At 42.0% G+C, this 22,791-nt stretch overlaps 1 protein-coding gene across 9 annotated transcripts in view; it reads right to left on the reverse strand.

The window, feature by feature from the left end:
* The window catches only part of WWOX (WW domain containing oxidoreductase), a 797,581-nt gene that overhangs the window by 562,419 nt on the left and 212,371 nt on the right, over positions 1-22,791 (reverse strand). For all 9 annotated transcript variants that reach the window (XM_061594672.1, XM_061594680.1, XM_061594677.1 and 6 more), the window contains exons 7-8: positions 16,484-16,669; positions 3,699-3,963 (exon numbers count right to left, since the gene is read on the reverse strand). In XM_061594672.1, the coding sequence (XP_061450656.1) occupies positions 3,699-3,963; positions 16,484-16,669 (451 nt within the window). The remainder of the gene's footprint in view (positions 1-3,698; positions 3,964-16,483; positions 16,670-22,791) is intronic.

The raw sequence follows: 22,791 nt of genomic DNA on the forward strand, positions 1-22,791 counted from the left end.
AGTATGAGCTGGTATCTGGACACTGCTAGAATACAGCCTCAAAACATCTTCAGTGGTGCCCTCTATGAGCAAGGGAATTCAGGACTGCTGCCTCCGTTTGGATTGATCCTGGTTGGTTTCTTTTTAAAAAGTGGTTTGGCCTCTCAGCAACAGACCTTGTAGGAGGCTTAATATCTGAAACAGTTGCTCCATAACATGTGGCCACAGATAGCTTGATGAGTTGGTCTATGAGGGAGGATTTAATGTCAAGAGGTTTGTGCCGAAATCCAGCCTAAACATGATCCATTAGCAACTGGCTAATATGCAGTTGACTTTCTCTAAGGGTGTAGATCTTTTTCTTACAAGTCAATTATCTCAGGTGTTTTTTTGTTTTGTTTTTGCTCTTCATTGTTCATTTTACAGTTTAAATGAGGAAGGGATGGAGAACAAATTGCCATCTGGATCTCAGGAAAGGCAATCCACACTGCACCACATGTAGAGAAATGCACTACTCCAGGAAGAAAACCCACATCCTTCACATAGGATGGCATACATGCCTCTCCTGCATGCCTACTGCTGAACTAATACTAATGTACTGCCAGTTCTGACAATGTTTCTACCCCACGGGTGGTACACAAAGCCATAATGTTGTTAGAAATGAAAACATCACAAATAATAGAGGATTTTGTAGTTGTTTAAAAAAGGATTACTTCTCAAATCCTCTTTAAACTATCATTATTTCATTTGCAAAGCAATTTTACTTCATCAAGTTATTTGATTATGGATAATATAAACCTCAAGTATGTGAGGCAAAAAATAATACAATATAGCCCTGACTTTCTACAGTGTTTAGGATGAGAATGTCAACTTACTTGTACTAATTAACAGATTGGAGGGTTGTCATCTGCAAAACCCAGACAGATAAGAGCCAGGGGCAAAGTAGAAAGTAGCATTGCACTGTTTGCAGTGTGAAAACTCATAGACCGTTATGGGTTTGATTTTAAGATTTGACGCATATCATAACCAGTTTCTATCATGGATACGGACAAAAGGAAACAGTAGCAAAAATTTTAGTTAAGACCCATCAACAGACATACACCTCTCAAGGAGCCAACAGTGGGTTTTCTACTAAATACACACACACACACACACACACACACACACAAATCTTTCTATGTGCTTCAACTCCAAGATGGATTTTACCTCTTCCCTTCATGCCTCATTGGTCTTTGAGTGTTCCTCCACCACCACCAATGCCAGGCATTTTTAAAAATCTATTTCAGTGTTTGTTCAGTGCCCCTTTCCCCTAAAGACAATCATTCTGTGCTTAAAAGAAAACAAAACCTCTGAGCAAGAAACACTAACTTCATAATTAGAACATCAGTCACTCAAACAGTACATTGGCATCAGCCAGTCAGATGCCAAGATAAGGAGGTGATAGCTTTGTGATTGGCATAGAAACCAGTCACACAGCACTCTAAACAGCCAACCTCTCCTTGAAATGCGAGGAACTACTTCCTCCCAGGCTCGATTCATGTTGAATGTTTGTATACCTGTCAAATAAAGGCTGACTGCGGGTCCACAGTAAGCTCTGAAGCTGTGTGCATATTCTAACACAGTGGGAGAGGCAGGTGAAGATCTCAGAGCTTGCTCTATCTGGGATGTGACCTACCCAGCCCCTACCCAGGACCATCTTCCACAAACTGCCCTAAGGAAGGACCCTGATGACTTTTTATATATTGATATTGTTTACTAGGGCATTTAAAATGTATTGGAGTGTTACTTGAAAGTTTCCTTGGAAGTATTTGTATCCCGAAAGTAAATAAATGAACAATATAAATAAATGTCATCTGACAATTAAATATGAGAATAAATACATATGGCATGGGCCTTTGAAGCTACAGTGACAGTTCTTGCAGTCAGTGCTGCCTGTACCACATAACTATACTGGGCAAACTAACCATAAAATATGCCTGAGCAATCATCAAAGAGACAGGTGGCTGAAGGTCAGTTTCCAAACATGAAAGCTCCATTTTAAAGTGTAATGTGTTATGAGTTTTCTTCCTAGATAAAAAACGCCTGTGCTTGAAGATTGTTACAGAAGGGCCTTCTCTGTGTTCCATCTTTAGGAGAAGTACATTATGTATGTACAAGAAAAGAGGGCCTTGTCTGTGGTGGTACCACAACTATGGAATGTCTTCCCAATGCCTGGCACTGATACTGTATTGCTTTTGTCCCGCAGTTTAAAGACTTCTATTTGCCCAGGCATTTTAAATTATGGCATTTTTAGATGATTGAATGGTTGTACTCTTCTTAATTTTATTGTATTGTTGAGTTTGTTTTATAATGTATTTGTAACTTCAAAGTTGTTTTTATACCATCCTGAAATACTTTTTTTTTCTTTTTGCATGAAGGGTGATTTATATATTTTTAAAATAAACAAAACTATCCTTGAAAAATAGCTGGGGCTAACTGAATTTCAGTAACTCAGAAAAACAAGAGCCTGTGGCAGCCAGGGCAACTGCTCAAACACAATCAAGCTTTATTGAGACAATCAGTTTCCATGCAGAATATTTTAATAGCAAAGTCAGATAATAAAAGTTTGTTTGGAAACAAAATGGGAAGGACAGTATATCTACCACTTTCAGAGAGCTTCACCTTTTCTGAAAAACACTGGGGTCCTGATCCAGCTCTAGTTATGCGGCAAATACACATCAAAATGTATCTGTTCAGGACAGCATAGGTAGGCTTTATCACTCAGACAAATATTCAGGTGTGTCTGAATGTGTATTCAACTGACAGTGGCCAATCCACCAAGTAATATATATGCTTTAATCTCCTTACTCTCATGGATCTTCTTAGCTAGACTGAGGCACAGACATCTATTCAGGCATGTCATTCAATGGTACAGTTATTTCACTACATCTGTCTAAGGTAAAGGGACCTTTCCAATTATAATTTCTAACTCTACAGCAGTACAGTATTTCAGCAATTTCATATTTACATACATTCAAGGGGAGGAGGGAAGAACGGCACATCTGTTAAAACTCAAGCACAATGGTTGGCTCTACACTGAAACAGGAAGTGTAACCCAATCACCTCAGATTTCTAGCTATTTTTAATGCAAAAGGATTTGAAAATTCAGTTCACTGAAACATCTGCTAAGCTCTTGCAGCCTTAAGATGCGAAACTTTTCTGCCTCCCTACTTGCCAACACAAACATTTTGTTTAAGACAGAACTGTGGCAAGTATATAATAATGGCTCCTAATTTTAGAAAGTCAATTAGATGCTACAGAGATAATCATTCATATATTTCAGGATGGTGGTTGCTTTCCTTTCAAAAAGACACCAGCATTTCTTTTTCCTTCTGTCTGCCCCATCTTGACAGTGTGTCCCAAGAATAATACATTATGCAGCTCTCCTCGCTCTCCTCTCACATTTCTGATCCACCCCTCAGCAATGATTCCCTTAATGTTTCATATTCACATTGTACATGCCATATATGCACAGAACTACATGACCCTGAAAATGCACAATTGTCTATCAAAGAGCAATCTAAGTAACGCAGGCTCTTTCATACGGAGTTTCGTGGTTATATCAGCCACTGCCAAAGTTAGCAGTTATAAAAGTTACTGGAATAAGATAGGTAGAGCAGGATTTCTGAAAATGCAGCACATTTCTTAGAAATCCAAATAGGTATAAAACATCATTCACTTACCATTGATTTGGTGAAAGGACGAGCCAAAGTAAACAGCAGGGTATACACCCACCAGTTGTGATGAATGGATGAGTACATCATATTTCCAGGATGCACTGCATTCGATGTCACCCCGTGGGGAGAAAGGCGGCGGTTGAGCTCATTGGATATGAGAATATTGCACAGCTTAGACCTATTATAGGCCAGCATGGCCCAGTATTCTTTCTTAGATGGAGAAAGTGCATTGAAGTCAAGCTTTCCTGAGTTATCTTTAATCTCTGTGAACCTTTAAGAAATAAACAAATAGTTTTAAGCTTTCTAAATTCTTTTCTAGGTTAAAAAGGGCATTTGCTCCACAGACACTACCATTATAGTACTGATATAAAGTATATATGAACTAAATTGGGCCAATGGGCATTACAAACTAAAACCTTACTTTCCAACTTCTGTAAAAAGGAATGGAAAATGGCTAACGTCTACAAAATTAGGTGCTTATAACATGAGGGAATAGATTTATCCATTCCCTTTCAGCTCTCTACTACTGGAATGCCCTTCCATCTGATATCCTATAACTGTTGTTATAGTCAAATAGCTGCTTCAGATACGTCTGTTTACCCCAGCTTTCCCTAATTTAATTCTTTCTTTTTAAAATATTTCCTTCATTTTCATCCAAATGTGTTTTTCCCCATTGACCCTTAGATTATAAACTTGTAGAAAAGGCCTATTTTTATTGTACAGTGCATTTTAGGCACTTTAAATAAACAAATCTTAAAGCACATATGGAAAGGATGCAGAAATACAAAATGGGATTTAACCAGTTTTGTATTATTGAGCCTTAACAAGCCAGGAAAAATATTAAAGGCTGAATTCATATGAGCTTTCTCTAAACTTGGGGTAGATGTTGCTCTTTCTCAAAACACCCTAGAGCAAGACTCATAAATATATAGCTGGATCAGAACATAAATCTGGTTCTGAAGGAAAGCACATGCTAGGAAACCAGGTATTTAATTATCAATGTAAACCCATAGCATGGGGGGAGGGGAAGAGAGAGAGAGAATAAAAACCCTGGAAGGAAAATCAGATACAGTATGTATAAACACATCTGATTGCCAAAATTAACAAAGTACAAATCCCTTGACTCTGAACTTACCAAGGCCAAGAATAGAACCATTTCTGGAAAGAGTGTTCCTTGGCATTTTGAACGAAAGCCTACTGGCATCAGGATGACAACCCTTAATTTATATTTTCAGAAGTGGCCAACTGCATGTTATAAGACCTGACAAGAAAGGATTCCAAATAAAAGACAAGCCCTCTGTCTCCCCCCCCCCCCGGTGTTATTTAATCTCTGTGATTCAATCTACTTGCTTGTCTGATCCTTTTGATAACAGCAGGAAGCATTTGCTTCTCCCCTGTCAACGCACACTCTCTGGGCCTGGCTGTTTTTCATCCGCATCATATTTATTTATTTATTTATTTATTTATTTATTTATTTATTTATTTATTTAAAGAATGGCTGCTAGATCACTTAAACAACAACCACCAGAAATAACAGCTAATGTGTTAAGCAGTGTGGTAGGAGGTGCCAATACTGGATCCAGGTGCCTCCTCAAAAGGATCAGCACTGTGATCACATGACGTCACATATATATGATGCTTAAAGCATCATACATTTGATGGGAAGTCTCCTTTATGGAATCACAGATCACTCTTTTTAAGTAAAGAGAGGAGAAGCTGCTGTCCGTCTGTGTGTCTGAGGGGAAGAACTGTGTCCACCTATGACTCCAGTGTTCGCTTTACTCCTCCCATCCCAAGTAACACTATAAAAGGCTGCACCATGGGAGAAGGGAACTAAAGATGATAAAGCCTATGTCTGTGAACATAATATGCTGTGCCCATACATCTTACAGTCAATGGGAGAAAATGCATAGGAGGAAGGAAATTGGTACAATTCTTTCTAGCCAATGAGGGTATACAAAACTCAGAGCAGGTGCAGCCAGATAAGTCGCTATCAACTGACTGCAGTTACATTGCTTGAGAATAGTGGACATAGTAATATTTTCTTTTCAGTGTTGCATTTCCACTACAGAAACTGAATTTTCTGTACTACCTGAAGAAAAACGTTTCTTATAACGGTTTTCGTTTTTAAAAAATGCATTAAGCAGAAATTGTAAATAATTCCAGATCAAATATTTTTTTGAAGCAGAGTAACAGGACATACTTCATCCTTTATCTTCTTCCACTTATTGCTTCTAGCACACAAGTATTGCATAAACTCTGGAGTTTAAGTGCCCAAGTAACTACACATGAGACTTGCCGCTTCTTAGAATCTTTTTAGATTAAAAATTGATGGCTAGAAAGGGGCTGTAACATTGGTAATATGCCATCAATAGCCTTAAAGGTATAAAAGATAAATGTGAACAAAGCCAACATGAGCTCTAGCAGAGTCTAATGTTTTTAAGTATACCCATGGCATGACTGAGCACAAATCAAAGTAACTAGTTGATGTTTTTTAATTGGGTCTGACAGAGTCATTAAACACCAGCTGTTTGTTTCTTCCTTATTTTTTAAATAACAAGGTAGCAAACAACTGAAGACTTCTACAAAAAGAGAAGGATTTTTTTCTAGACAGTCATCTCTCTGACCTTATATTGGAAGTTTATTAAACTGAATAGCAACAGGAATTGCAAAATTGTTTAACAGAATATTATGTTCAAGCATGATAAAGTTGCTTTCCAAATTTTGTTTCCTGTCTACTGCTGGCACAAACCACTAAATTCTGAGCTGTGCTGAATCTGCTTTTCTCACTGTGGTCCAGCTAAGCTTTGGACAACTCCAGGCATGACAGGACCCTGAAACAAGCAGCAGTCCCCATAATCCCAGCACTGCTCACCCAGGTTCATGGTCCTTGATTTATCTGAGCAGTTAGCATCCCAATCTTGTTAGCTGATAAATTTGGCTAGGTACATCTATGACACCTACTGCAACTGGTCCAGGAAAACTGTAGTAGACTGTAGCTTGTGATTAGGAACTCTAATCAGATACAAACATGCTCAGTTGAGGGAGCACCACCACTGAGTCCAGCCCTGGCTTGGAGCCAAGTTACACTGTCTATCATATCTGAAGTGAAGGGATCAGCTTTTCATTTTACAATCAAGCTTGAGGCTTAAAATTCCAGATTAAATGGAGTGGGGGTGGAGAACACTTACAGTGCAGTTCTGTATATGCCCACTGAGAAGCAAGTCCCATTACGTTCTATGGTGCTTACTCCCAGATTATCAGTGCATAGGAGCTATTTCCAGAAAAGTATCTGTGTTAGTCAGTGGCATCAAGAAAAACAAAGAGTCTTGCGGCATCTTAAAGACTAAGAAATTTAATCTTGAAGGTGATTTTTTTTAACGTTTTCACTTATGGCACTCATCCCTAATTGTAGAACATAGACACCTCTTTTGTAAAACATCAGGATCTCTGAACACCAAATGTCAGGAAATACTATGATCCCAATTCCCTTTAAAACTTTCTAATAAGGCATGGGCAGGGGAACAGAATAGGTTCATACAAATTGTTCCTCCCTATAACTCCCACTTGTTCATTTTAAGTTCTGCTTAGTCCATAGGTCTCTCTCCTGCCTCTGTATGTGTGTGTGCACGTATGTTTGTTCCTAATGACATGGAGAGAGCTTATGAGCGTGTATAATCTATGTAGACCTTAAAATAAGTGTGTGGATAGGGGATAGTGGTTACTTCCACATCATACATTAAACCACTCTTGTACCACTGTAACAGTCATAGCTTCCCTCAAAGGATCCTGAGAACTGTAGTTTAAGGGTGCTGACCTCACAGACCTATAATTCCCAGTATCTTTAACAAACTATAGTTCCCAGGATTCTCCATGACAGTTACAGTTGTATACAAGTGCTTTAAATGTATAGTGTGGATGTGACCAGTGTGCATGATCCTGCTGTCTGCCACCACCACCCTTGCCTTCTTTCAAACAACGTTTGAAGGGGACGTAAAAAAAGAAAATGTAGAAGAGTTCCTCCTCCCAGGACATAACCCTCCTTTCAAGAATTTGTTCTACTTAAGAAGAGTGGAAAGCCTCCATCTGTGGAGGCAGAGGGGGAGCAAGAATAGTAACCGAAACAGGCTCTGGCATTCTCAAACACATTGCAAACTACATTCATGCAACAATATGTAGTTGCTAACAAGCTCTCTTTTGGCATTTCAACACTGTAAAACTAGCAGCCGTTTTCAACAATTATTTTATATGTTTAAGCATGATTTAATCCATGACAAACTCCCTACAAATAGAAAAATACTTAGTTTCTTTAGTCGTTAGGTCTGGAATCACACCATTTACCTATTGGGGAATAAGTTTCCATAAACTCTGGCTGATCTTGCATGATTACACAATGAATGCTCCGATGTTTTGTTGGGGGATTTTGGCCTTTATTTCCAATCAAGCTATAAAGACATGAACTTGAGCTAAAGAGGACACGGTTGGGGAGGGGGACCTCTCAAAAGCAAAGATGCGATTTGAAAAACTATTGGAGATCAGCGTTATACACAGAGAAACAAGCAGCTGACAATTCAACATAATCTCCCATTAAATAACAGCTCATTTATACATATCCCATTGTGCCCTCCACATCTGGCAAGTGATCGGAGTTGGCAGATTTATTTCTAGCGCTAAACTTGCCTGCCCTGCAGTAGCCTCCCTCCTTTGCAATGGGACTCCGCTACTTGCTTTCACAAACCTGGTGTGATTTGCAAAGATAAAGGCATCCAAGATTTTTATTTTATTTTTTTACCACCTAATTACTAGACGTTTCATGTCTTAACACTGGGGAGGATTATTACGGACATTTTCTATTGCTTCCTTTCATTTCAGCCGTCATAAATTTAAAATGGTTAAAGTAAATCTATCTACAGTGTGTCATTTAAACCATAAGCCCTTATGTTGGGAAGTGATAAAGGAGTTCAGCCTGACCCTTGGCTGGTTTCTCTCTGCCAGGTCCCAGGGGTTACATTTTAGGGAAACATGATTTTAAAAACTAAGCTTTGTACTAGGTCACTAAAACATACTGGGGGTGGGGGGGCATCTTATGTACTCTCCACACCCCCAACCTGCTTAGCCATTAGCGTCGGTTTTTATTACTATTATTAACAAAACAGAAGGAAGCTTTTAAAGGTCTGTCAAGCATTCTTACAGCTGGGGAGGAGCACTAGCTTTGTAATCATTTATCAGAATATCAGTAAGCATTTTATAGCAGAACACTTTGTTGCTCTGTTTAAAAAAAAAATCATTCATTCAACAAATTGCTACAAAGATAGCTTGCGCTTCTACAAGCAACTGAAAAGTAGTGTGAAGTGACATTTTTAAGTGAAGGCTGTGTATACACCATACCTTTAAAGCACATTTCCCCCCACACCCAAAAAAAGAACCGTGGGAATGGTAATTTGTTAAAGCTGCTGAAAATCATAGCTCTGTGAGGGGTATACTACAGTTCCCAGGATAATTTGGAGGTTGTGTTTTAAGGGTATGGTGTGCATATGTAGCCCTAATCTCAACCAAAGAGGCTAGCTTTCCAAATTAAATATTCTGGAGACATCACTTCCATTCTCACAATGGTATGGCTAATGTCTGCATTCAGTTTCTTAATTTCTTCTTGTTGTTTTAAAACAAAAACAAAATTGGATTTAACCTAAAAGTCCTTAATTGCATTGTTTCTTTAGTAAGAATAACTGTGCATTCCTCTTGATATGGCACTGAAGTTACTGAATGACAAATCAATAAAGGTCATGCCATCCAGATTTAAATCAATTATTATTCCATTTCCTAACAAAATCAATGGCTCAAACAGCAAAGAAAACCCGCATTCATACTGACCAAAAAAAAATGGGCTTTACAATATTATGAGAGACATATACCAGTGTAACATCCAGCCTTAGTGGTCATTTATTTATTCTGCATTCGCATTTGTATTCCACTCTCCAAGGGCCTCAAGACTGCACACATGGACCACGATTAAAAAAACTCTGTGCAGAAGCAATAAGCATCCCCCCACACCCACACCCCCATGCTGGAGCACAGAGTGAGTGTAGAATGCAAAGTGAGTGTAGAGTCACCATAAAAAAATCCCAGTGTGTTTATTTATTTATTTTATTTTATTTATATACCGCCCTAAGCCTAAAAGGCTCTCTGGGCGGTGTGCATCAGAAATAAAACAAGCACAATATATAAATACAATAGATATAACAGAATCAAAAAACAAACAAACAAGCAAGGAACCAAACTACACCAAAATACAACAATAATACAATACTGTTAAAATACACTATAAAATACACCTGAAGATACAGTTTAAAATGCCTGGGAGTATAAAAAAGTTTTCACCTGGCGCCGAAAAGATAGCAGCGTCGGCGCCAGGCGCACCTCATCAAGGAGACTATTCCACAGTGTAGGCATAGAATGGGCCATTGGCCTCACCTGAAGGGTGGTTTTCCCAGGTATCATGCCATCACGTGGTAGTCATAGTGCCATCTAGCATCCGAAGGCAAGAATGTACTGGAGTCAAGATCTGTGGTGAGCGAGCCCCTCCCACTCCAGTTTCATTCGCCACGACTCCAGAGTGAGACTTCTTGAGAAAAGGCAACAGCCAACAGGCCTGCTTGCAATGAAAATACAAAACTGGCCTAGTAGGGCAAATATTCCTATCGAACATGGAAATTGTGACTTAACTCTATTACCTAAACGATAAACTTGAACAATATAATGTAGTAGGTAACATCCACATTCAGAAATCCTCCGAATGGGAGGGCCGTGATGGCATGATACCTGGGAAAACCACCCTTCAGGTGAGGCCAATGGCCTGTTTTCCCCAGGTAGCATGCCATCACGTGGGATGTACCAAAGCAGCCCCAGAAGGGAGGGACCATCCACTGCTTCCTCAATGCTTACTCATGAGAAAGAACCTGTTGCAGAACTCGCCTCCCAAAGGAGGCCTCGGCAGATGCGTAGCGGTCTGTCTTATAATGTTTGATAAAGGAGTATGGAGTAGACCATACTGCTGCTCCACAGATGTCTGCAAGAGGTGTGTTGGTTGCAAAAGCGGCCATAGTGTCAGCTGAACTGGTGGAATATGCCGTTATTTTACTAGGGACTGGCAACTTTAGTGACTCATATGCCAGAGCAATGCAGGAGCACAACCAACAAGACAGGGTAGATTTAGAGACCTTTTTCCCCAGAGTCCTTGGATGAAAGGATACAAATAATGACTCCATCAATCTTATGTCCTGGGCTCGAGAGAGGTATATCTTGAGGACCCTTCGGACATCTAGCGAGCGCCAGGCCTTTTCTAGTGGGCTTAGGACAAAAGGAAGGAAGAACAATGTCCTGGTTACAGTGGAAAGTTGAGCTGACCTTGGGACGAAAGGATGGATCTGGACACAACACGACTGAGTCCTTGTGCTGGATGCAGAGATGATGAGCTGATGACAATGCTCCCAGTTCAGAGACTCTTCTCGCTGAGGTGACTGCCACCAGGAACAGGACCTTGAAGGATAAGAGTCGCAGGGGAACTGACCCAAGTGGTTCAAAAGGAGGGTGCTGAAGGGCTTGCAGGACCTTAGGTAGACTCCAGCAAGGAAAATGATGACACACTTCTGGTGAAAGGAGGGCAGCTCCCTTCAGAAAATATCTGATTAGCGGGTGCAAACCCATAGAAACGTCAGAGGGGGATGCAGACAAGATTGACGAGATTGAAGAGGTGTGACGACGCAAGGTGTTAGCTTTGAGTCCCATTTTCAGGCCTCTATAAAGAAACTGCAGAACTTGTTGTACAGTAGCTTGAGAAGGTCGCCAGCCTTGCCCTGCACACCACTTGGAGAAAGCGAGCCACGTACTCTGGTAAATGTGATTCATCAACGGCCTTCTATATGCCATAATTGTATCGACAACCCCCTGAGATAGGCCTGAGTTAATCAGTTGCCGCTGTTCAAACACCAAGCCGTCGGACTCAACCATTCAGGATCCAGATGCCAGATCGGCCCCTGAGACAGTAGATCTGGCCTGACTGGCAGTCTCCAAGGCTCTGTTACTGACAATGCGATCAGGTCTGAGAACCATGGGCGGCAAGGCCAGTACAGGGCCAGCAGAACCAGTTGCACCCTTTCGCGTCTCAGCTTTTCAGTGTCCTGCCCAGTAAGGAATTGGAGGGAATGCGTACAGGAGATCCTCTGGCCAAGGTGTCGCCAGTGCATCTACCGACTCCGCGGTGTGCTCCAGGTATCATGAGAAGTACTAGGACAGCTTGCAATTGTGACTCGAGGGGAAGAGGTCCACCGAGAAGTTGCCGAACCGGCACTGGAGGAGGTCCAATGTAGGTATGCTTCCTTTAGGTCAATGGAAGCCAAAAAGTTTCCCTGCTGTAGAATTTGTATAATTGAAGCGAGGGACTCCATTTTGAACCGTTGATACGTCACAAAGTGGTTGACGAACTTGAGGTCCAAGACCGCTCTCCACGACAGATCTCGCTTGCAAACTCCAAACAGGACGGAGTAAACACTCCGCGATCTCTCTGCTGGTGGGACTGGTTCTACTGCCGCTGTGTTGAGGAGATGTTGTATTGCTTCCTGCATGACCCTCTGCCGTTCCTGGGTTTTGGGAATGGAGGAGGGAAGGAATCTGTCCAGGGGGGGTAGCCAAAACTCTATGCTGCAACCATGAGAGAAAATATCTCTGATCCAAAAAACTTGAGTTAGTCCCAGCCAGAGCCCTGCATAGTGGAGTAGCCTGCGTCCAATAGGGATGGTGTCAGAATTACCTGTGCTGATGCGTTCCCCGTCTGTATGATGAAGGAGAAGGGCCTTGTCATCCCTGGTACTGAGCCTTGCCCTGGAACTGCTGTTTGTGCCAGGTTCCCTTGGAGGAGTGGAAGTCTATGAAATGGGAGTCATGGCCTCGCCCCCCCCAGACCACGCTCCTTGAAAGGGCTGAAAAGATCGGTATGCAGCAAACCTTCAAAATGGCCTACGGTCATCTTTTTTGGCCGTGGCTAGAGCAGGCTTCCAGTTGTCTTTAGGATCTACCAAGACTGCTTTAAGGGCTTCTTCGCCGAATAGCAATGCCCCAGAGTATGGGGCTGTAGATTAATTGACCTTGGCTGTGGTATCTGCGTCCCAGTGACGAAGCCAGAGAGTTCATCAAGCCACTATTTCTGCAGCCAGTGTCCCTGCTCCTTGTTGTGACGCATCCAAAGTAGCGTCAGCTACAAATGCTGCCGCTTTGTGCAGCTTGACCAGACCCCTTCTGACTTTGGCCGGATCCGGATCTTCCAAGAGCTTGTCCAGCCACATCATCAAGGCTCTTGAAAAGATGGAGGCCACTACAGATGCTCGAATGGAATAGGTGGTGGCTTCATGGTTCTTTCGCAGGGTGAAGTCTAGCTGCAGTTCTCATGGGTCCTTAAGCTGGGAGTCTCCTTCTTTCAGGAGGAGAGACCTGGACATCAAGTTAGAGATTGGCTGATCTACTCCTGGGATGTTCAGGTGATTCATGGACTCAGGAGCTAAAGCGTAATGTCTTTTGGCCAGGGCTGAGAAATGACATGGACACAGCAGCCGAGCCCATTCCCCTTTGGCTAGCTTGTCGATGGGATCTGGAACCGGAATGAAGTGGTCTGCCAATCTAAGAGATTTGAGGACCCTGGCCCCCTTCACAGGAGGGGCGAGAGATTGGGTTGGCAAAGACTGGAGTCCCAGTGTATCCAAAACTCTACGGCACAACGGGAGGTAGTCAAATGAATCAAAAAGACGATAGGATGAGTCCTCCAATTCTGAATCTTCACTCCACTCATCGTCTTCGGCCTGAGGAAAAGACGAAGGGGCCTCCAATCCGGCATCATCGCCTCCAAGTCTGTCTCTGGCAACATTGAAAGGATCTGGAGAAGGAGGTGGTACAGCATCATGGCGAACATGATGATCCATCATGCTGGGCTGTTGCTGAGGGGCTTGCTGCTGCGAAGATGACTGCACTTGGGAGAAGAACCCTAGTACATCGTTCAACTGGGAAAGAAACTCAGGGGTCAGTTGCAGCCCTAGGAGAGGATCAGGTACGGCCGCCTGAGGATCCAAGGGTAGAGTTTGCTCTTCTTGGGCCAGATGTTGATCTACTGATTGATGGTGAGACGTCGTCGCCATCTACTGAAATGGGCAGTCCAAATTTGGTTGGTTCAGGAACCCCTTGAACCCATCACCTGAAGAACCAGTAGGTGAGTGAAAAAGAGCTGACAATGCCTGCTGACCAGGATCCTCCGAAGCAGCAACTGAAACATATCGAGCTTGCTTGGAAGCACTATGGGTAGAGAAGTGTTTAGCTTTGGTAACGGCCTTGGAGTAGAGCTTGGAGTGCTTGCGCTTTAAAGCCTTGTGATGCGACTGAGGCTTGCTATGCTGGTTAGCATCTGTCTGCAGGTCTGTCTCAGGTCGCTGATCTGCCATTATAAACACATAGCGAGGCAGGGGTACAGGAACTGTCACAAATGGTAATGTGGATAGGAGCAAGCGTGCACGTGCTGGCTAGGCGCAGTAGTCGAGATGCAACCTGAGGAGGACGGGCTTAGATGCGGGTCCACAGAGAGAGAGAGAGAGAGAGAGAGACAATACTGCTCCTGTGCACTATATGAGGAAATGGATCTGAGGAGAACGGGCTTAGATGTGCCTCCACAGAGAGAGAGGCACAATACTGCTCCTGTGCACTATATGAGCCAATGGATCTCAGTACACGTCCACATGTGGAGGGGGGTGCAGTACAGGTCCTGTGCACTAGCTGAAGAAACATGTCTCAGTACATGCCCACGGTGTGTGTGTGTGTGTGTGTACGGTACTGCTACTGTGCACAATACCAAAGAGAAGTTGTAGTACACGCCCACAGTGAGGGTGTGTGTGGTACTATTCCTATTGTAAATTCAATAGCCTCTTAGTCCTGATGTTGAAGTAAATTCTCACAAAATAGTCCCTGTTAATTAAATCAAATGGGAAAGGAAGAACCACTATCCACTCCTCAATCAAACAACAGAGGCAGCCAGCAAGGAGCAAATGAGAAGAAAGGTGGGAAATTCAAAAATGGAGGGGATTTCAAAATAGAAAGGATCCAAAACCAAAATGGTGGTCGTGGAGCTTGCTGCCACCCGAGCGCACTCAAGCTGCCGGGGGGGTGTAGCCAGCCAGGTGCCACCGCTCGCACGGCTGCCCGCAAGCCCCTGAGAAGCTAGTGGCCAAGGGGAGGCAGCAACAGCAGGCCTCCCCTGAAAGCCGCTGTAGGACACGACGGCCAAGAGGTCGGAGTTGGAGCGCGGCGAGCAGCGCCTGGTGGCGAGGGGGAGCCGTGCCTCAGAAGCTGAATGGTCGAGGAGCAGCCGGAGGCTGAGGCACCAAGCGGCTGCAGTAATGTGCCGCAGCTAGTGGGGCAGAGGAAGCCGTGCACTGGTGCTGGAGGCTGAGGCAGTGCCGAAAAAACAGGCCGCAAAGAATGGACGCCACAATAGCGGCGAGCTGTGGTGGTGCCGCGGGACTGGGAACAAAGGCGGTAGAGTCAGGTGCAATAGCACTGGGCTCTTCCTGCCTGAAGACTGGGGGGGGGTAGAGACGCTGCCACTGAAGGCAGGAGCAAGAGGGCCCTCAGCGCACCCCGTGGTCCCAAAAATTAAAAAAGGGGAAGAAGGAGAAAAAAGGGGGGAAACTAACAACCACTGCACCAAGGAGGAATAGAGGGAAGGGTGAGACCTCAGGAAAAAAGGGGGCCCAGTGGGATGGGGGTCAGCGGAAGCCCACCACACTCTCCCACAGACACAGAATACAAACACACACACTGGAAGTACTAATTCCTACTCTAAGCCTTATGCTACGTGAGAGATGAACAGCCTCGGACAAAGGCAAGAATGAAATGGAGTGGGAGGGGTTCGCTCCAGTATATTCTTGCCTTCGGACGCTAGATGGCGCTATGACTACCACGTGATGGCATGCTACCTGAGAAAAAAATGGGACATGACTCTTTAGATCTTCCCTTGGTTCTTCCCTACTCCATTTCATCCTAACAACCCTGTGAGGTGTAATTAGGGTTGAGAGGTAGTGACTGGGCCAAAGCCACCAAGTGAACTTAACAGATGAATGGGAAATTGCACCCAGATTTCTGGGGGTCAAATTCAACATCCTATTCCACCATAGCAATTTCAAGTCCTCAAACATATTGATTTCATGGGGTACTCCCATCATTTTTATTGTTACATAAGGAATTCCTTCCTTCCTTCCTTCCTTCTTTAAATGAACATAAGAACAGCTTGTTGGATCAGGCCAGTGGCCCATCTAGTCCAGCATCCTGTTCTCACAGGGGCCAACCAGACACCTATGAGAAGCCCACAAGCAGGATTTGAATGCAACAGCACTCTCCCCACTTGCGATTCCCAGCAATGGGGTGTGTGTGCTTTAAAGGTATTGCACGTACGCAGCCTTCACAATTAAAAATGTCACATCACACTTCTTTTCAGTTGCTGTAGAAGCAGAATTGACAAAAGTAGTGGAGGTAAAACACAGACATCAGGACTAGCAGCGATTGATAACCTTAACCTCCACAATATGGGCACTTATGCATGATTACCTGTAACTGAACTCAGTTTCCATATGGTCACCAAGAAAACCTTAAGTGCTTTTTAGCAATACCTCATGTATTTATTTATTTGAAAGCATTTATAAGCCACTTCATATTTTAAAAATCTGCAAGCAGTATGCAACATATTCCAAGTCAACACTCACCTGTGTGATTCTGAGGAAACCACCACGACTCTTGCAGGAGCTGAGCAACGAAGAACATCTTCAAGGAGCTGAATGAGATAAAAGTGTCCCAAATGATTCACCTGGAAGGTGGACTCCAGACCATCTTCAGTCAATTGCCAAGGGACACCAAAAATAGCAGCATTGCAGATCAGCGCTTGGAGAGACCTTTTTAAAAATGAAAAGATAATCCTTATCATAGAGCCACAATCACATGCAAAAATGACATAACTAACTACAATGATGAGTGTGCAATTGTGTGAAGAGAATTAAAGAGATCCAGTGTCATGTTGGGCACTACTCCCACAGCAAGTGTCAGGTCAGTCTTTTCAGATGGCCCAAACTTTATTTCATTTAGTACAAAGATGTTGGTCTGAAAGAATAGTCCAGTTTTCTTTTCATGGCAATCCCTGAAACCCTGCAGAGCTGCTGACAATACTGAGGTACATGGAGCAATGGCCTGCCTCCATACAAGGCAGCTTCCTATTGTCCTGTCTTCTTCCCATAGGCCCCTCCTTCCTCCTCTCCTTGGGAATGGCTCCCCCAGACCCACCCGCAACACACTTCCGCTCTTCCTGCTCCTTGTCCCTTCCTGCCTCTGGACACATCCTTTCCTATAACCACTTCTTTCTTATCATTTGGGCAATTCCTCTTTCCCAGCCTTCCCATTTGAGGGAATGCTTCATCTCTGCAGCATGTTATCAAGAAATACCCCATGGGATATTAGCATTAAAAACATGGCAGTGACCTCAGTGCCACAGGTCTGGAAATAAGGTCTACTGAAAGCAGTAGGCTTTTAGAAATTGTTTAGAATTTGGTGTTCTTGTCTGCTCATTGCCCAGTTGTGTTTTCATTCGCTTACTATCATTTATGCAATTAATCTACACACACTTTTTTTAAAAAAAAAATTGTGTTCTTTCCTTGCCCTAATTTTTAACAAAATTCCTTCCATTGTTACAATTTCTCCTTCTGAACTGTGTGTTAGGTTAGGTCCCGGGTTATGGTCTGAAGGCACATGAGGCCAGCACACTGCTGAACCTAAGCAGGGTCAGATCTGGTCAGTGCCTGGATGGGAGACAGCCTGCGAACTATATGTAAGCCGCCTTGGGTTTCTATTATGAAAATAAAGGTGGGGTATAAATGTAATAAATAAATAAATAAATAGGCAATAAATGTTTAAAACAGTGTGTACAGTACATTCTTTTAAAGATGTAAAATGTTACATATTTATGTATAAACATAGTAAGCATATTGCATGAATTTCATTTAAAAAACAACAAGCATACATTAGCACTGTAAAGTATTTATTGATTGGGCTTTGAATTAAGATTCATTTTACCAGGTTTCTTAATTACAGTATGATTTATGGATATGTTAAGTGTATTTAATGTTGAAACAGTCATTTAACTCATAGCATAGGGCCCAAAAAGTAACGTTATTAATTCAGTAGTTTTTCTACGGTGATATTATATGGGAAATATTATGTCCTATGCAGAGTTGCAGGAATGTTAGTCTAATACTGTAATAAGAATGCTTTGTCCCAGACATTATTATTTGTCTGCCTCAGGGAGCGTGTCTGCTCTAGGATTTGCTGGGAAGGCTCCTTTTTGGGCCCTCACAGTGGCTGATGCGAAACCATTTGGGGCACAAGAGGGCCTTTTCCGCAGCCATATCTAAATTGTGGAACTCCCTACTTTGGGAGATCTGTTCCCACCGACTCATACTGTTTACAAGGTTGATTGTTTTAATAACTATAAACCATCACTTTGGGGACTGTTTCATCTTTTGCATTTGTAATTTTTTTAAAAAAAAAAACATTAGCAATTTCTTGCTATTTTTGTAATGCTTCTTGTACTTTGTGCTTATGTCGTGGAACAAAAGTGTACCCCCAATGCAGTTTTCATTGTGCAGTTAACACATAATTACACTTACAGGGTAGTCCTAGGACATTGCTACCAATTGTCACCTGTACCACTGAGCACAACAGAACCTACATCTGAGTAGACATCCTTTAAAATTTAGATTCCTGCATTGAGCAGGGGGCTGGACTCGATGGTCTTACAGGTCATCTACAATTCTATGATTCTATACTGAAAAAACACATGAGGGTTTTTAAAAATTAGGTATGCAATCCTAGTCACAGTTAGATAGCATCAGCCAGAACAAAATGGAAAAGGGCTGCCTTCAAGTTGATTCTGACATATGGTGACCCTATGTATAGGGATTTCATGGTAAGCGGTATTCAGAGAGAATTTACCATTGCCTCCCTCTGAGGCTAGTCCTCCCCAGCTGGCTAGGGCCTGCTCAGCTTGCCACAGCTGCACAAACCAGCCCCTTCCTTGTCCACAACTGCCAGCTAGGGGGCAACTGGTCTCCTTGGGACTATGCCACTTGCCCATGGCTGCACAGGTGGCAGGGCATGTAACCCCTGAGCCACTCAGGGGGTGATCTATCTTTAGCTGGCCCTTGACACCCAGGACACACAAGCAGGGAGATGAACTCACAGACTGTGGACTTCCACTCAGGCTCTCCTCCCCACTGTGCTATACCAGCTGTATCAGTCAGAAAAACCAATGCTTAAATAACTGAAATGCTTAAACAACAGAACAGCTCATTGGCAGGGGACATATGGAACTAAATAATTGAAAGTAAAGTTTAAGGGAAATCACCTTTACAATAGTCAGTCTCTCTCTGTCTGTCTGTCTCTCTGTCTCTCTCTCTCTCTCTCTCTCTCTCTCTCTCACACACACACACACACAAATATCCCTAGAAGAAACAGGAGCAAAATGGGATGGGGCGGTACATGCCACTGCCTAGTTAACTAATAAAATTATATTAAAAAAGAAGCCCACAAATGAGCAAAAAAGGAAGCGGAAAGAGGAAACAAAGACAGGCTTCTTAGAGAATTGTGAGGGACAGCGAGCCCCACAGGAACTATAACTGGAAAGTTTTCTCCTTGCATTTGCAGGAATACCTGTCAATAAATGGCAACTTCCCCTCTTAACCTCTCCCCCCATCTCCAGTGTGCGCAATTTACAGCCTCTAGCTGCTCGCTTTATTGACTACATATTGCCCTGTGTTTGTAAGGGAAGCTCTGGAAATGTGATCTTCACCCTGTATGAGAGGAAGGGGTTGACACAGTCCGCCTTGTATTATTTATGCCTCAGGCTGGATTCCTGCACTGGGCAGGGGGTTGGACTCGATGGCCTTACAGGCCCCTTCCAACTCAACTGTTCGATGATTCTATGTATAGGATTGCGCTGTTAGTGTAACTGCTTACTTGACAGTCATCATATGTTTTAGAATTCTCGTTACCAATAGCAGAGTTCATCTCTACCATGCAATACTCTGTATTGCTAAACATGTCATTACGCAGTAAAATAATTCAGAAAATACATAACCATCCATGCTGCCTATATAACACCAAAGCTTTCCTTTATGGCTGGAGGAGTTTGAGTGGATAAGGAGGATTTCATGACCTAGATTTCATCATGTTATTAAAATCTAAACTGTCATACCCCTGGGTTACAAACTTTAGAAAAATATCCTGTATCCTATAAAAGCAGTATGTGATGATAACACCATGAAAAGCGCAAAGGTAAATATAAATATTAACATGACTTTTCAAATCTATTTCAAAGCAGGCTTCCTTCACATGTGCTTACATACCTCCCCCATTTGTCTTTTCTGTAAGCACCTAATAACTACCATTGTGAACAGTGTAGTGAAAATAGGCAACATGCACTCCTGTTTATTTAAGGCACAAGTTGGCTCAAGTTAAGCACTTCTAAGTCTCACTGAGTGGGATGGGAGAATTTAGCATGTACTTAACTACTTTTCCATTTAAATAAAGGATTTGTTTGTTTTAAAAAGCTAAACATTGATCCTATTTATTAACTTTATATACTGTTACTCAACAGTATCACAGCTCCATGCATTATCCCTCCGAATTCATTAACTGGGAGAACATGGCATTTTGTGCCTTTAACACACACCAGTCCCCCAATGTAAACTCCTCAAGGTGTGATCCTACAATATAGGGTAGTGTGTGGACTTCCGGGAAGGGTGACTTAGCCTGTGCCTGCTTTTGAGACGGGCTCCTGCCTCAAAAGAAGCTTATTCAGATATATCAGTCAGTTTTTTCTTTTTTTTTTGACTGATTAAACTTCTCCCGGGTAGGGAGAAACGAAGAGATTAACCTCAAAGCCTATTTTTGTTGGGACGACCAGATCTCATTAATTTATGGGACGAGGTCCAGCCGACGAAGGTGGGACGGATTTTCAACAGCAAGCTCTATCTGTTAAAGCGAACGTTCATCTTATCTTCTAAGAGAGAACGCACTAACAGGCAAGCACCCTTCTTTCTATATTTTTCTTTTACTTGACTTAAATTGTTGCTGTTTAAAAGAGATTTGCCAGATTGATCGGTTTTTGACATCTTACTGGGGAGCCATAACTTCTCTCTGCTACGCACTAATTAATAGCTTATCTCTGTTTTTGTTGCAAAAAGCTGTCCTGGATTTGCATTCTAAAGATATACACAGAAGAGGGATTTCTATTCCAGATTTTTATTTTGAAGAATATTATACTGTCTGAGACTACTCTCTTTTTGGTCTATTTTATTTTGACGAATCTGTTTCTTGACGACTGCCATTAATTGTTTCGATCCTGGGAACTGCATTTTGTTTACTTAACTATGGAGAGATAAGGCTGTCTGCTCTGTTTATACTGTGATGTCACCAAGTTTGGAGTATTAACCCAATTGTTGCTGAAATAAGAAGTGGTTTTCCTATATTTTTCTTTTAAAATGGCAATTAAGAAAGTGGCTGAGAATCTGGAAATAACTATGTTTCAGAAAATAATGGATGAGATTGAGATAACGAAACAAAACCTGCGACAGGGTTGTAAGGAGCTGAAAATTGAATTGAGTAAAATGAAGCAGGAGATTAAAGATATAGGGGTCCCTGTGAGAGAGGAGACCCCGGAGATTGGAACAAACGTGGAACAGGAAAAAGATTTGGAGTCTATGGACTTTAGAAACAAAATCTATTGTTTGGAGACACAGGAGATTAAAGACATAGGGGTCCTTGTGAGAGAGGAGACCCTGGAGACTGGAACAGGGGTCCCTGTGAGAGAGGAGACCCTGGAGACTGGAACAGGGGTCCCTGTGAGAGAGGAGATCCCGGAGATTGGAACAAACGTGGAACAGGAACAAGATTTGGAGTCTATGGACTTTAGAAATAAAATCTATTGTTTGGAACTCAATGTTATCTCTGAAGAAATTAATGAAGATTCTAGAGATAAAGTTATCAATGGCATGGATAATCTTCTGGACTGGAATGATGTGATGGAGCCCAATATAGAGAAAATCTATGGAATTAACTGCAGCCATGTGACAATGGAAAAACTTTCAAGAGATGACCCAGTGTATTTTGAAAAAAAGAACAGAGATATGATTTTACAGCAGTATTTCAGCAACCTATTCAGAATGGATGGCAAGAAAATATTTGGGATAGAGGTAATTCCCATCAGACTCTTACTATATGACTATGGCTTTGACAGCAAGATTATTATGGAATACTGATAATGGAAGATTGGATACTGAAATTACTGGACTTAACAAGACTACTGAAGATGGAAGATGGAAAATGGAACTAATAGGGATAATAGAACAATGGCTACTGAAATTACTGAACCTAACAGATTCTGATGTGATGGATTAATGGAAATGTTTATTTTGACTATGGTTATGACAATAAGATTATCATAATTAGTAATGAGATGGATTAATTGATATGTTTATCTGGAAAAAAAAAATTGATAGATATATTTCTTAAAGAATTGAAACCTCTCTTTGACTTTTTGTGGAAAGAATAAAGTAATGTTTATGAGATTTGATGATTAAGTAAGATAACTATTGGAGGAAAGTGATTTTATAATATGACTTAAGAGACAGGATTGTTATATATTATAGACTTATAACTGATCTGATCTTTGACAAATGGGAAGTCAATATTTTACTCTTTATTTTTTATTTTTATTTTTATTTTTATTTTTTTTTTGTTTGTTTAATTATTTTTGATTTTGTTTTTTGTCTTTGAATGTTTTATGATTTCGTCTTGTATGTTTTATGAAAATTTGAATAAAAATTATTGAAAAAAAAAATATAGGGTAGTGTGTGCATATTCCAGCGACGTGGTTCTTTTCCACCTAACTGCTGCGCTTTGCTTTTACGGCGCAGGAGGTGGCATATCTAAGGGAGAAAGGCCCACACAAATGGCCCCACCTACT

This window comes from Rhineura floridana, chromosome 13 (assembly GCF_030035675.1).
Source record: "Rhineura floridana isolate rRhiFlo1 chromosome 13, rRhiFlo1.hap2, whole genome shotgun sequence".
NCBI classification, from domain to species: domain Eukaryota; kingdom Metazoa; phylum Chordata; class Lepidosauria; order Squamata; family Rhineuridae; genus Rhineura; species Rhineura floridana.